Genomic DNA, 16288 nt, shown 5'->3' with positions numbered 1-16288 from the left:
CGGTTGAGAACCACTGATATATCAGTTAACTGAACTTTATACTTCATTTAGTTCTTCAAATCTATGTATGGCAGACCTGAACCCACAGCTCAACAATGCTGGCATAATACCCTCTAGCCCAGTGGTTCTCAACCTTTTTGTTATCGCGGACCCCTTTTGGACCTTCACAGACCCCCGCGGACCCCCACGAAGTTTTAGCTCAAATTTAGCTCAATTATCGTGCAATCGTCATCGGTTTTGTGCAAATGATAACTGTAGGCATAGTGATAAACAGCTACAAAATGACTTTTCTTGAAAATAAGATCATACAATTCATGTAGAAATTGGGTTCTATTATTTGAAAGCGAATTCTTTAACAGTATTTGTTGAAATACGTGGTCGTGTCTTGAAAATCCGCGTCTTTGATTTGATATGAACGAGTGCCGAAAACCCATTTTCACAAATATAGGCGGTGGCGAATGTAATAATAAAGCGTAACGCTTCCGACGACACATTTGGGTATGATCGCAACATGGCACCAAATTGACAAACAAATTTTTCAATGAACATATAACGTCAAGCCTGGTCATTTCTATCCAGCAGCTTATCTTGAAGTTATTATGAAAAAATGGTTATGTATATCACAGGAGAAAATGGATTTTTGTAAACATTTCGAAGTCACTGTGACTGACCTTACTCATCCAAATTTTTGTATTTTCCACAATCCTCAACAAACCATCTCTAATCAGCAAAATGTTTGTATCAATTGGCAATTTAGGAATGAAAATGAGTCTGCAGAGTAGGATATTTCATCTCAGACGGCCGTTCTGTTGATGTGAGCTCTGGAGTTTTACTAGTAATAAAGCGAAACTGTCTCGTGATTTTCCTAATTAAAAAAATACAAATTAGGTTATCAACTATTTTGAGGCTTCGCGGACCCCCTGAAAATGCTTCGCGGACCATCGGTTGAGAACCGCTGCTCTAGCCTTTATAAGGGATATGATAATACTATAACTGGAATTTTCGCTATTCATTATGTCGTGCGTATTAGTCACCCCACCTCTGCCCCACAGATGGCTAATTATTAATGATAACGGAATATAATGACTGGAGAGATTTTTTTGACATGCCGGAATAAGTCAAAATGTTGTCATTATTGTAGCGTTGGGTCAAAAAATTGTCAAAATTATTTACAAAGTCAAAAATTTTTTGCAACCTGCATTTCGTTTGAAATTTGTTGGAGTATGTTCTCTGTAGGCCTATCGTTGTAGACAACCCATTGTCTGCTCATTGTGAATCATAGACAGTCAAATGAAACAAAGAGGTTGATATGGTGTTATGCTCAACGTACCGCAATATCCTCACTGAAGCAAGACTGCGTGGACATTGGTTCTTAGATCAAGAAGCGCACGATGAAAAATTGTGATGTAGACAACATCGTCGAAATGAAGCAACACGGTGCATCACCAGCAGTGTACGCACAACTTCAATGTTGCCAGCCAACAATCGCTGCTGCTGAGAACGCTCTTTCTCCATTCTTGGCAAGCTACTTACTGATGACGGACACTTTCTACCCGAGAATGTAGAAAAGTGTCTTTCGTTGTACTCCAACAAGTTTTAATTATTTCTACGATAAGGCGTGATGCAACTATACCGGAATTCTTCATAGGTCCAGATTTAGTTAAAATAGAGTTTTTTCATGTAAAAATTTGTCAGTTTTGAAGTCAAAAAAGTTTTTTCAAGCCCTCGTAAGGGCAGACAGTTCCAAACAGAAATGAAGGTAAGTAGTATAATCCTAACATTATGTGGGAATTCGGTCAAATTAAGTTTTTTAAGGTCACAAAATGTCAAAATTGCGATTTCTTTATGTCAAAATCTTCCGTTTTAGGTAAAAAATCGCCCGAATAATAACATTTCGGAATCAGAGCCCACCAATTATTCCAAGATTTTTAAAAGGTCAGTCAAAATGATTTTATCTGATTTTGTTACGTCTTGTGATGGCTTTGTACCTGCTTGTGTCTAGACTAGATGGTCAATGCAAGCAATAAATACGCAGCGGTGGGCATGATACAGTATATCAAAACAGTAAAACTTGGCAAATCTAACATATATCGATGCACTCAGCAATAAAACAGTCAATAAAACGACTAATGGAATATACTTCAAACGCAAATGTATACTTTACGGAAATACATTACTTTTTATGGTATCGAGCATGCTAATGTCGACCCATATCTGTAAATGATACAATTTACTGAACTGACAGTACATATTGCATTGGGCACATATGTATACACATAAGCTGGAATACCAGTTTACAATCTGCTTGCCCGATATGTCTATGTTTTTTGTTATTGCATCACTGGGTTTAGTTTTCACGATTTTGCATCGTATTTTGAGTAAAATTACCGAAAAAGTTGTGTTGCACCGCAAAAGAAAAGATGCGGTTCGAGATGTTCCCTGTGAACATCGTCACTGGTTTTATGGAAACGGAAGATATTTTTCTGCAGATGAGCAGGGATTAAAGAACGAGATCGCGACAGTCAACAAATACACAACATGTTATCAAAGATGGTTCGGACCTCTTAGATTATCTGTAGCCGGGTATCATTCCGACAGCGCGAAGGCACTTCTAAGCACGAACACATCGAAGGCTGACTTTCAGTTTTTTCGACCGTGGATAGGCGATGGCTTGCTAAGCAGTAACGGAGAAAAGTGGAAGCGTAACCGGCGGTTACTAACACCTGTATTTCAATTCGAATATTTAAAAAGATATGTGCCTTGTACAAACGATGTAGCGATGGATATGATGCATAGATGGAAGTCAGATATGGGAAGCTCCGGATCCAGAAGCATTGAAATGTTTGAAGAAGTCAGTTCAGCGACGCTTGATAATTTATTGCGATGCCTGTTCTCGAAAACGTCGGGACGTCAAACCGGTGAGGCGAAAAGATATTTGAAAGCCGTGCAATACTCACCAGATCGATAGCAGACAGACTTCGCAATCCATTCCACCACTCTGATTTCCTATATTTCCTCAGCTCTGCCGGAAAACAGTACCAAAGAGAGCTGAAAATTGCTCACGATTTTACCGAAAAAGCCATTCGCGAAAGAATCAGTGAAATAAATCTCAACTCCGATCACAAACTACCGACTGAATACGACTTCCTTGACGTAGTGATGGCGAAAGACGAGGAGAGCAGGGGATTGTCTCACAAAGAGATACGAGACGAGCTTGATACATTTGTATTCGAAGGGCATGATACTGTGACAAGTGGGATATCGTGGGCATTTTACAATCTAGCTTTATACCCAGACCACCAGGAGAAGTGTCGTGATGAAGTAGTCCGTGTATTGGTGGAGCAGAGCGCGTGGACTGGTCTCATTTGCCGAAGTTCTGTCATCTCACGAAGTTCACTAAAGAAAGTATGCGTCTGTTCTCACCTGTTATGGGAGTGAGCAGGACAACAAAGCAATCTACAATATTGCCTCGTGGATTCTGCTCGAACGAACTCGCTTCAGAAAATGAATTGGATAGTTCAAATGTCATTCCGAACAGCACGACCCCAACGGTACGGCTATTCGCACTGCACCGCAATCCTCAATTATGAAGAATCCAGAAGTATTTGATCCCGAGCGATTTGATCCCGAAACATGAGTGGGAGGTCACCTCATGCATATGTTCCTTTCTCGTCAGGCCCAAGGAATTGCATTGGGCAGAATTTCGCAATGAACGAGATGAAAGTATTATTGGCGATTGCATTGACAAAGTTCAAGTTCACCGTGGACACGAGCTATCCGGAAGACCGGAACTACGACTGGATTCTGCTGTTATATTGCGCTCAACAACAGGGATTCATTTGCTGGTGGAGGAAATATAACGTCATTATCGGTAATAGCTGTGCAATATATGTCATTATAATTGATAAGTTTGTCTTAAAGAATATATCCGTCATCTGTGTGATCTAATGCAGCACTTCACAGTCTGTGGGTCGCGCCCGAAACATCATGGATACATTCAATTTCCGATTAGTTATAATCGTACATTGTGGATCGTTTTTTTGGCCGGATACGTCATCGTTAAGTTTTTGAGCCTTTGCTTTGAATAGTCTTACCATTACTCTCATTCACCAGCTCAGCAGATACCACTGGCTTGTGAAGTTCAGTGCTGACGAGTAGAGAGGATCCCACTACGGCATATTCCGACCTTCCAGACGGCAGCGATGTCAGAAGCTATCCAAATAGCGTTTTTGTTTCTCGTCTACAAACCGGACATTGCAGACTAGCGGCACACCCATTCCAGAGTGGTTGAGATTATTTTCTCTCTGTGAAGCGATCGATAGTCATACAATACTGGTACAGAAAATCCGACTTATTCCGTTCGTTTCATACCGATGCATGCGTGAAACTTAAAATTCCGATTGCATTAATTCATGTAGGCCTTCTTATGCTCTACTCCGGCCGCCGAGTTCATCATTTCATGTTCCATTAATTATCGTCACTGGTCGACGTCATAGAAAGCAAATACTGGAAAAAAGATTATGGTCCGTGGTTTACACGGCCGTATACGGGGACAAACGCCACTCCCAGCTCACCTCAAATAACAATGATAATAATTGCAGACCAGCACCAGTAACAGAAAACGACGAAGTAAAAATCCTGTGCAATGTACCAGTCATACCTGATCGCGAAATCAGGAGTAACCACCCAGATATGAAAATATTGAAACTAAAAAATCAAAAGGAATGAATATTCATTGAACTTGCCGTCCCAAACTGACCAAATCGTGCACATAAAGAAAGCGGAAAACAAATAAAAATACGCCGAGCTCAAAATGGAATGTGAGAAAACTTCGCGATGCAAGATACACATTGTATCGGCGGTACGTCGGTAGTCATTGGCGGTACAAGGCATGGCCAGCAAAAAAAACATGAGATTCCGAGAAACACCCGATTCGACATGATCCCAAAGATCACTTAATTGGAAGGTGTAGATATTCTTCAGGGAAACCTTGAATGAAACACTGAACTAATTTACACTTGTAGTCGAAAAGGATAGCGTAACTTCTGTAATTTCGATTCTTCAGTTTCATTCTCTCTATCGTCAGCAAAGTTGCCAATTCCTCATCTACCACAATTTCGAAATCTCACATCTTCACGTATTGCATAAGAATAACAATTTCACTATACTACTGAAATTAAAAGTTTACTTTAATCTCTACATTTTCCTCAGGGGTCAGGTTGTTCCAAATTGTGATATGACTGTACAATGTACAAATAATAAGATACGTGGCTAGGGTTGCATTTAAAACAAATGGTTGTTTAAAACACTTTGATTAAAACATGTTTTAAAGAGTGTTTTAAACAATAACCTTAAAAAATATGTTTTTTTCAGGTTGTAAAATTATGCCATAATTGTGTAAATACGTTCCAAAGACATGTTGTATGCCCTGCTGATAATTACCACCCGATATATCCGACGTATACGATATGGGATGGTTGGAACCCTCAAAATAGCCGGTTCAACAGCTATAATACGTAGATAGTTCGTCAAAGGAGCATTATTTACCCTATATTATCAATTGTCAGTGTCAATCCAATAAGATGTCACAATTGAATATTCGTGACGTCATGGCTTAAAAAACATGTTTTAAACAAGGGATTTGTTTTAAACATGTTTCTTTTAAATTGATTTTTGTTTTAAATGCAACCTTATACGTGGCACTGTCTTGGATGCTTCTTGAGTAAAGCGGGTGAATCAGTGAATTCATTAATGTGTTGCAGTCGGCGAAGCAAGCGTTATAGGTATTGCTGAAGTTCTACATTGGTTATAGGAGTCGCACTGTTCTAGTAGTTTAGGGTTACCATATTTTTGCGTAGCAAACTCCGGACACTCTTTTGCGCCCACTAGCGGATTTTAAAATGAGGTATGACACATTGTCTATCAATATGACGGCACACTACCAAAGCTCTGCCTATCGACCATTGGTGGTCACGATCCGGATCAGGAGCCGCTATAACGTTAAGTCGGTGCATTTACGTGGTTGTTGTTATGTTCGTGCATTTTACGTTGGTATCGTTTATAGTCTCTAATTTGTCTAGGATTAGTAATTACCGCCAATCATTACTTCCTCGTGTGTCGTTCTTCGTATTTATACCAGTGTTGGAATCAAGTCACTACCTTCGAGTCACGAGTCATTTCGAGTCATTGCACATTTTGACTCGAGTCAAGTCAAGTCAATCGATTTTCGAAGGTGACTCGAGTCAAGTCAAGTCAGTCGATTTTTGGAGGTGACTCGAGTCAAGTCGAGTCAAGTCAAGTCAAGTCAAGTCACAAGTCAAGTCACAATTCAAGTCAAATTGTCTTTTCGAGGTATGAGGCGTGATTACGTCATTGTACTTTGCCAGCTGTCTGAAATACAGATTGAGTGGTCTTTAAATTTGAACCGATGAAGGGATATAGAGTTAAATATACACGCAATTAAGGCGCTGTATCGCTCACATAGAAGTAGAACTAATAAACTACGTAAGTAATGCACAGCCTCAGTTTATAGTTACCAGCCAAAATAGAGAATATAGAGAAACGAATTGATAAGATGCAATACATGACCCTTTTGCAAATTGATATGATACAATTCGAGCCTGCTCCAATGGTTGAGGACTATATAAACTATTTTCGAATTCAATTTCAATGAAACGAGTGGTTTGGTTAAGTTGAGAACACAACAAAAATAGACATTTTGCTATTAAATTACTTAACTATACCAGTGTTGGGATCAAGTCACTACCTTCGAGTCAGGAGTCATTTCGAGTCAATGCACATTTTGACTCGAGTCAAGTCAAGTCAATCGATTTTCGAAGGTGACTCGAGTCAAGTCGAGTCAAGTCAAGTCAAGTCACGAGTCAAGTCACAATTCAAGTCAAGCTGTCTTTTGAAAGTATGAGGCAATGCTTACGTCATGGCATTTTGCTAGCTGTCATAGATTCTGAACCGATGAACGAAAATAAAGTGAAATATACGCAAGAAAGCGTTGTATCGCTCACATATACGTAGAAATGCTAATCTACGTAAGTAATTATACATAGCATCAGTTTATAGTTACCAGCTAATACAGAGAATAGAGAAACGAATTGATAAGATGCAATACATTACCCATTTACAAATTGATATGATACAATTCGAGCCTGCGCTAATGGTTGATGACTATATAAACTATATTCGAATTCAATTTCCCAAAGACAAGAGGTTTGGTTGAGGTATGAACAGAGAACAGAAATAGAATTTTTGCTGTACAATTACATTACTATACTAGTTTACGACAGCGTAGGCTGTAAGCTTCGATCACTTCGTTTGCGGTCAATATATTTTTTAGAAAACAACGGAGGCCCAATAAAACGCACGGTTTACACCAGCGTTTCGCGAACAATCCGACCATAAGCAAGATACAGCGATTTTTATCGACAGCGATTGCTTGATGACTTGAAATTGACTCGAAAAATTTTGCTCCGAGTCACGAGTCAATCCGCATTTCTGAAGCGTCGAGTCAAGTCAAGTCAAGTCATTTTTGCAAAGTGACTCGAGTCAAGTCAAGTCATATGAAAAAGGTGACTCGAGTCTGACTCGAGTCATCCCAACACTGAACTATACTATAGTTTACGACAACGTAGGCTGTAAGCTTCGATAACTTCGTTTGCGATCAATATATTTGTGAGAAAACAATGGAGACTCCGTACAACGCACGATCATTGAATGACTGGTCGCTCTCACGGGTCACACCAGCATTGCGCGAACAATCCGAACATATGCAAGATACAGTTAATTTTATCGACACCGATTACTTGATGACTTGAAATTGACTCGTGAATTTTGCTCCGAGTCACGAGTCAATCCACATTTCTGATACGCCGAGTCAAGTCAAGTCAAGTCATTTTAGCAAAGGGACTCGAGTCAAGTCAAGTCATACGAAAAAGTGACTCGAGTCAAGTCATGACTCGAGTCAAGTCATGACTCGAGTCATCCCAACACTGATTTATACCCTGTGTTCTGTTGTCTACGAGTCTTTCGTTTAACTGCACTCTGGATCGTGTAGCATCTCTTGAAGTTATTCTGTTGGTAATATACTGATTTTATATTGCAACCTCGTCGTATAAGTCATTGTTCAAACATGATCAAGAACATAACAGCTGTGTCTTGTGGCCAGGCTCGAACCAACATTTTTCAGCCACCTCCTGTCCACATAAACACTAATCTTGAGCTCACCATAGGGTAATCGATGTAAATTCCGGGGTCTCACTATATACATCTGGTTTCTATATGCATCTGGTCGTAAATTTTGTGAATGAAATCAGTCTATAATATATTGCTTCTTCCCTGTATTACTATAATATTTTAATCCTTTCTCTGCCCATACATGATCATGATCATAATTAGCGGTGGAGCTGGTGGAGGATGATGACTTCGAAAATACAGGGAACGGAATTATACATCGTAAAGTCATGTCACGAAGATAAGACTATTTATGAACCTAAGTGCAGATCCTGTGGGTTTCAACCATTCATCGTCGCGACTCCGTTTCTAATTTGAAAATGTTTTGTGACCCAGCTCAGAATTCCATAAGCTTATTATTACTGAAAAACGGTCAGCACATTTGCCCAGGCTTACTCACGGCCTATTTTGGAAACTGATTACGTTCAACATCTTCGCGAACCCCAGAATAAAGACAAACGGCCCCCAGGTTTAGAGCCAATATCTTTGACTAAAGCATCTAAATGGCGTTACCCGACTCTAGTAATACACCGTTTTCCTGTAATTGCAATTACAATAAGACTTATTTCAGTAAATGATGGTTATTTTAAATAATTTTTGATTGCATGTTTTGCGAGGGTGGTGGTTCGCACATCAAAATCCATGATTGCGACACTAAGTCGCGCGCAGTGCGATAAAAAATTTTAAGTGGCATAAATCTGCCCAAGAATAATATCGTTACTGTTGATTTACGAAAGCATTTTGATCCTATTTCAAACCTTCAAAATTCCGGACATTGAGGCTTATTTTAGAAATTCCTCCGGGACGCAGTTTTAACAGTGAAATTCCGGACATATCCGGGAAATTCCGGACGTATGGCAACCCTATAGTAGTTTCCATTCTTCAACTGAAATTCGATTTCAAGTACACGAACCAGTGATTCCAAAATCGGGCGCTGCCCGGAATTGTCAGGAGCTTATCGGATCTTTTTGGAATTTTGGATATGAACTGTGCAAATATTCAGGGGGCATGCAGACACGCATAGCCTATATGACGTAAAATCCCCAGCAGCTTCAACCGCTGATAAAGGAGCACAAATGACAGGACACCAATAATGGTATTGCCGATAGGTAGGGTAGGCTATTCGATAGAGTCACAATAGAGCTGCTATCTACTTTTCATCATGTTAGTTCTGGACGGTGTGCAGCACCGTCCCCATGATGTAGTCTGTAGTGGTATTATCCCTAGTCAGGTAGACCTGACCTCAATGCAGGGTCAGGAAATAATTCTTAACGATCATGTTTTGATACACTCTTTGACTAGAAAGCAAGCTCCAATATTACGGGTGGACTGGAAAATATAAGGTGAGCATGAGAAGTATTGTGATTGTTGAATGCAACATTTGATCGGTCAACAATAAGTACGTATTAAGTAGCATGAAGTCGCCGTACAGAAGCAGAGACGACTATCGAATATAACATAACGATGTATTCAGCAGTGAAACTTTTCATAAAATCAATAATATATATAATAGAATATGCTTTGTATGGCACGAATGTTTACTTTACGCGAAGATACTTGCTTTTCTGATGGTATGTAGCATGCACATGAACTCATATTTCATCGAGTCGGCTATATAAAATTTACTGAGCTGCTGTATATGAATGCAAAGAGAACACAAATACAAGTCTATACAGTTACCGGCGGATATATGTATAATTGTATATGTTTTTAGTCATCGCATTACGGGATCTAGTTTTTGCGATTTTGCATCATACTACCAGTAAAATTGCCGAAGATGTTGTATTAAATCGCAAAATAAGAGATGGAGTCAGTGACATTCCGTGTGAACATCGCCACTGCTTTTATGGAAACTGAAGATATTTTTCTGCAGACGAGCAGGGATTATAGAACGGGATCGCTACAGTCAACAAGTACTAAAATTGTTATCGAAGATGGTTCGGACATTTACGATTATCTGTAACCGTGCCTCATTCAAACAGCGCAAAGGAAGTTTTAAGCATTAACACACCGAAGACTGACTTCCGGTTTATGCGTCCGTGGATAGGCGACGGGTTGCTTTATTTGTTTGTGGTATTCATGGTGTTTATCAACTGCTATGGTCTTTACACCAGTCCAATTTTCTTTACTCTTATTCCGAAGCCGCCGAGTTTTTATAAGACACCGCTCACACGGATGGTATGGCGAGGAGGGGCCAAGATAAACCTCTAACACTTGGGTAGGAATTTTGGAGCCGGGTCGGACTCGAAGTCACAACCCATTGGCGTCGTAGCCGCTGCTTATACAACTACGTTATTTTGTGACACTCGCGATGGCTTGCTAAGCAGTAATGGAGAAAAGTGGAGGCGGAACAGGCGATTGCTAACACCCGTAATTCATTTCGGATATTAAAAAAGATATTTTCCTTGCACAAAGCGGTGGATATGATGGATTGATGGATGTCAGATATTGGAAGTTTTAGATCCAGAAGCATTGAAATGTTTGAAGAGCGACGCTTGACAATTTATTGCGATGCGTGTTCTCGTAAACGTCGGGATGTCAAACTGGTGCGGCGAAAAGTTATTTGAAACCCGTGGAACTTATTATTCGATCAATAGTAGACAGAGTTCTTAATCCATTCCACGTACCACACTGACTTCCTATATTTTCTCAGCTCTGCCGAGAAGACAATACCAAAGAGAGCTGAAAATCGCTCATGAGAAAACCATTCACGAAAGAGTCAGTGTAATAAATCTGTTCCCCGATTACAAACCACCGACTGAATACGACTTCCTTGACGTAGGCCTAGCCCTACTATTGATGGCGAAAGACGACGAGAGCAGGGGATTGTCTCACAAAGAGATTCGTGACGAGCTTGATACATTTGTATTCGAAGGGCATGACACCGTGACAAGAGGGATATCGTGGGCATTTTACAATCTAGCTCCATACCCAGACCGCCAGGAGAGGTATCGGGAAGAAGTAGTCAGTGTATTGAGTGGAGCAGAGCGCGTGAACTGGTCCCATTTGCCCAAGTTGAGTCATCTCACCAAGTTCCTCAAAGAGAGTGTGCGTCTTTTATCACCCGTTGTTGGAGTCACAAGAATGGCAAGTCAATCTACGTATTGCCTCGTGGATTCGACTCTAACGACTTAAGTGCAGAAAATGACGTGAGTACGAGGTACGAGGCTAACAGTACGGCTATTATCATTGCATCGCAATCCTCAATTATTGGGGAATCGAGCAGTTTTTGATTCAGAGCGATTCGATCCAGAAAATATTGCATGGAGGTCACCCCATGCATATGGGCCCTTCTCAGGTTCAAGGAATTGCGTCCGACAGAATTTCGCAATCAACAAGATGAAAGTACTATCTGGCTATTGCCTTGACGAAGTTCAAGTTCACCGTCGACACGCGTTATCCGGAAACGAGATTGGATCTTTTTATTATATTGCGCGCTCAGCAATAGGGGTTCATTTGTTGGCGGAGAAAATATAATGCCATTTTCGATATAAGCTGTGTAATATATGTCATTTTTGCTGTTCATTCGTCTGTCTTCAGTTACCTAAACGAACTTATGATAAAGAACTTCACAACGTAGTGTTGTGGTATATTCCACAGCTGCAACATCAATGGGTTGCGGGCTCGAGTCCGACCGAGGTCGACTCCAGAATTCCTACCTAAATGTTGGATGTTTATCTAGGCTCCTCCTCGCCATCTCATCCGTGTTAGCCGTGTCCTATTTTTTTTTTGATACTATGACTAATTTTGAAAATTACTTTGCGGGCAACATGTGGCCCACGGACCACAGGTTGGCCGCTTCTCTAGCTCCAACGCTATAGTCTGTTATTATCAGCCAAAACACAGGATCGAATACGAAGCCTCGAGAGTGGAGAAGTTGAAATAAATTGATATGGTAAAATACACTATACCCGCATCTACACATCCGTGTTAAGATAAAGTCATAAACTGTATTCGTTCGATTGAAATCATAAGAGAGAGAGTCCGTAAAGGTGAGCACTGCGCAATGTAAGAACTGAGCCGTCTAAGACAGTGGTTCTCAACCTTTTTCACCTCGCGGACCGGTAAAATTTAAAAAAATGTCTGGCGGACCGGTGAACTTTCAAAATTGAAATGAAGCCAAAATGTAAAGTATGCAACCGTTTTTTGCATTATATGGTGCTAGAGAGTGACATTTAGAGGGTTTTGATCGTATTTAATTAGATTCATGATTGCATCTATGTGCTTTTATGGTGGTGAGTCTGCCGAGTCGAGGTAAAATTGCCCTGTTCAGATAAACGTGCTTCCGCCGAGAGTCATTTACAGTCTTTCGCGCCGAAGGCCGTGGATTTAACCGACCACGCCAACACTAATAATATTCTTCTCTTTGACAATATCGAGAGAAGAAACGAATCGGAGTCGAACCAAGCACCTTGTCAAGCTACCTTGCTCATTGTCCACTGCCACCAGACGCGGGCTACTCTGGCAACTACGTATGCAATGCTTGCCGCAAGAAAACACATTACAGCAGCTATACCCGCCATCCGCAATTCCGGACCGAAAAAACACTTCGTCAGCCCACCCCCGAAAACATTGGTATTGGGGCCCCCACAGGTCGATAAGCCAAAATTCCGGAGGCTTCGCCCCCAGACCCTACAGTTGGGTGGATGTTTTCACCTGTACTCATGAGCACATCGATTCTACTCAGCGTAGGCAGAGAGTTCACGTAGCTTAATCGCGCCAATAGCGAAAATTTTCGATCATTCATGACTGAAGCGGTTTTCTCGCGGCCGAATTTTTGGCCCACCGTTCGGAGTCCCATGTTAACCTAAACTTCATTATGTGTTGGTACGTCATGGCGCGGTAATGGCTGACGCCGAAATGCATATAAATCATGCGTATTTCTCGGAGAAGGGCACCTAATCAGCAAGACATTTAGGGACACTAAATCGTGCAAAGCGCGAAAGGAAAGTGAAAAATGTTGGAAAAAGTTTCAAATTTGATGTTTCATTTACTTTATCAATGGACAAGCCTTCGACATTGCATCTTGAAATTAAAGTATAAAATTGTAATATACCTGGCGGACCGGCAGGAATGTCGTCGCGGACCGGCGGTTGAGAACCACTGGTCTAAGAAGCAGATATGTTGCTATCAGATTAATCTACTTACCACTAACGACCAGGTAAGCTGTGATCATTTCGTTTGTAGTCAATATATTTGTGATGTAACAATGGAGGATCAGTGAAACGTACAATTAGTGAATGACTGACTTGGTTAACTTTACTAGGTTACCCAATTTGCAAATCCTTCGGTTCTTACATAACGTTGTAGCAGCAAGCTATCCAGCAATCTTGAATGCGGATGGCTATGTCTGCGGGTTGCATTTGTAATTGGGTACGTCATTTCCAAGGGAGTTCATTTCTGGTCGATGACCAGGAAGACAATTTGAATTTGATAAAAATGAATTGTCCTATACCGGCGTCGCCATGTCGGCTTTGCTCTCTGAACAATCATTAAACAATCAACGCATCCTGCAATACAAGATTTCAATATAGGCGTGCGATGCGATGCGAATGATGATTCCGTCCGCAATCAAAATTTACCACAAAGTGGCGGCAAGACTAATATTTAACATGCGAATTAACTATAAAATTACATATATATCATAGAGGCATGTCATATCATTAAAAGATCCTTATATGGCACGTAAGCATTCCAAACCCCTACTCCACAGAGTTTTGGTACCTGTTGAACAATTAGGGAGTCAAGTTACAATATTACGGACGATCCAAAAATATAATGGAGGGAAGTAAAAACTTCTTGTATTTGTTGAATAGCACATGCAGTCGGTGGTGTGAACATTAAATATGCGTTAGGTAGCATAACATCGCGATACGGAAGCTGTGAAGCCTGTCAAATCTAACATATCGACGCATTCAACAATAAAAGTGTTCATTAAACGACTAATGGCATATACAGCAATAGCGCGAATGTTTATAGTACGAGAGGATAATATAGTCTTCTGGTGGTATGCAGCATGCTCCCGTCGACTTTCAGTTCATAAATTACAAAATTTACTGAACTGACACTATATGAACATAAAGAGGCAAAAGCTATATAATACCAGTTTACATGTTACAGGTGGAGATATGTATATGTTTTTAGTCATTGCATCACTGGGTGGGTTTACATTTCGCGTTTTTCCTTCGTATGATTGGTAAAATTTATGAAGAAGTTGTATTACACCGCCAAAGAAATGATGTGGTTCGAGATATTCCTTGTGAACATCGCCCCTGGTTTGATGGAAACGGAACATATTTTTCTGAAGACGAGCAGGAAATAAAGAACGAGATCAATACAGTCAACAAGTAGCTACTCAAACTGCTATCAAGAATGGTTTGGACTTTTTAGATTATCAGTAACCGGGCATCATTCAGACAGCGCAAAAGCACTTTTAAGCACTAACACACCGAAGATGGACTTTCCGTTTTTTCGCCTACTGTACGGATTTTTGCATTGCACCGCCATCCTGAATTATGGAAGAATCCAGAAGTTTTTGATCCTGAGCGATTTGACCCGGAGAATAGGAAAGGGAGATCACCTCATGCGTTTGTCCCGTTCTCATCAGGCCCGAGGAATTGCATCGGACAGAATTTCGCAATGAACGAGATGAAAGAACTGCTGGCGATTGCATTGACGAAGTTCAAGCTCACCGTTGATACAAGTTATCCTCCTCCGAAAATGAAGCATTCTGTAATATTGCGCTCAAAGACGGGGATCCATATACTAGTGGAATATTATAACTTCATTATATATTGAAACTACATATAGATTACGTATAAGGCTATACCATAGTGTCCTATATGGTGTCGACACAAGCAAATCTCACGGCTCAGTGAAATTGTATCACGTCACAATTTGCATTTGGCTACAGGCAATTTGACGGTCATTTTTGACCGGCTTGCCGAGCATTAAATTTGATAAAACGGGTATCAATCGAAAGCTGACTCTGCACTGATTACGAAAATATAAATTTTATTCTGCTCGCGGCCCTGGGACCCCCACAATCAGCCTCAAATTTTTCATTGTTATGGAGATTGGCATTGGGACGCAACAATGCTGTCTGGTGAAACGAGAGAGTAGCTCAAGAGAAAAAGAGCGGTCAGCATTGTTGCGTCCCAATGCCAATCTCCATAACAATGAAAAATTCGAGGCTGATTGTGGGGGTCCCAGGGCCGCGAGCAGAATAAAATTTATATTTTCGTAATCAGTGCAGAGTCAGCTTTCGATTGATACCCGTTTTATCAAATTTAATGCTCGGCAAGCCGGTCAAAATAGACCGTCAAATTGCCTGTAGCCAAATGCAAATTGTGACGTGATACAATTTCACTGAGCCGTGAGATTTGCTTGTGTCGACACCATATAGGACACTATGACTATACTCGTGATCGATATGACATTGATATGATCATTTCATGGCTGTAGTCGTAGACTTGTGGAAATCGCAATAAATCATCAAGCACCATCAATATGTTCGATACTAAATTATAACATGATGAATTGTCTATCTGTGTGTGTAATTATAGGACAGACCCACAACAGAAGACTACAGAATTCCTTCCTAAGTGTTGATGGTTTATCTAGGCTCCTCCTCACCATCTCATCCGTGTAAGCGGTGGTCTTATAAAAGCCTAGAAGTGGGCCGTGCTACAAGTCGGCAGATACGGAATAAAAATGAAGATTATCGTCCTGATGTGAATGGCCATAGTATTCGACAAACACCATGAGTAAAACAAACAACAGACGTTATAGCGACGTGAAAATTGTACTACATGGAAAGGGTTCATAGGGCACAACCTACAAAGGTTCGTTTGTGAACGTGAACCTCCAAATTCCAGAGGTTCACACACAGAATGTGAACGTGAACCTCTCACGTTCACACCCTCCATAGAATTTACTTCAATCGCGCGAATGTTTGCCTTACGGTGCCTTTCTGGTGGTAGGCAGTAGGGATGGTGACAACCCGTGAAAGGTTCAGGTGGGGCCTACGATACTTATCGTAGGC

General features: G+C 40.7%; 1 protein-coding gene across 1 annotated transcript; it reads left to right on the top strand.

Annotated features, from left to right (window-relative positions):
* The first annotated feature begins 2314 nt into the window (after positions 1-2314).
* On the top strand, positions 2315-15042 carry LOC145459818 (cytochrome P450 4F4-like). The gene is made up of 5 exons (XM_080338348.1): positions 2315-2967; positions 3021-3253; positions 3677-3871; positions 10898-11290; positions 14699-15042. The coding sequence occupies exons 1-5, from the start codon at positions 2315-2317 to the stop codon at positions 15040-15042; spliced, it is 1818 nt and encodes a 605-aa protein (XP_080194474.1).
* Positions 15043-16288: the final 1246 nt, after the last annotated feature.

Source organism: Botryllus schlosseri, chromosome 2 (assembly GCF_051294905.1).
Source record: "Botryllus schlosseri isolate E-star chromosome 2, Bs_hap1, whole genome shotgun sequence".
NCBI classification, from domain to species: Eukaryota; Metazoa; Chordata; class Ascidiacea; order Stolidobranchia; family Styelidae; genus Botryllus; species Botryllus schlosseri.
This window is presented reverse-complemented; position numbering and strand designations above follow the sequence as displayed.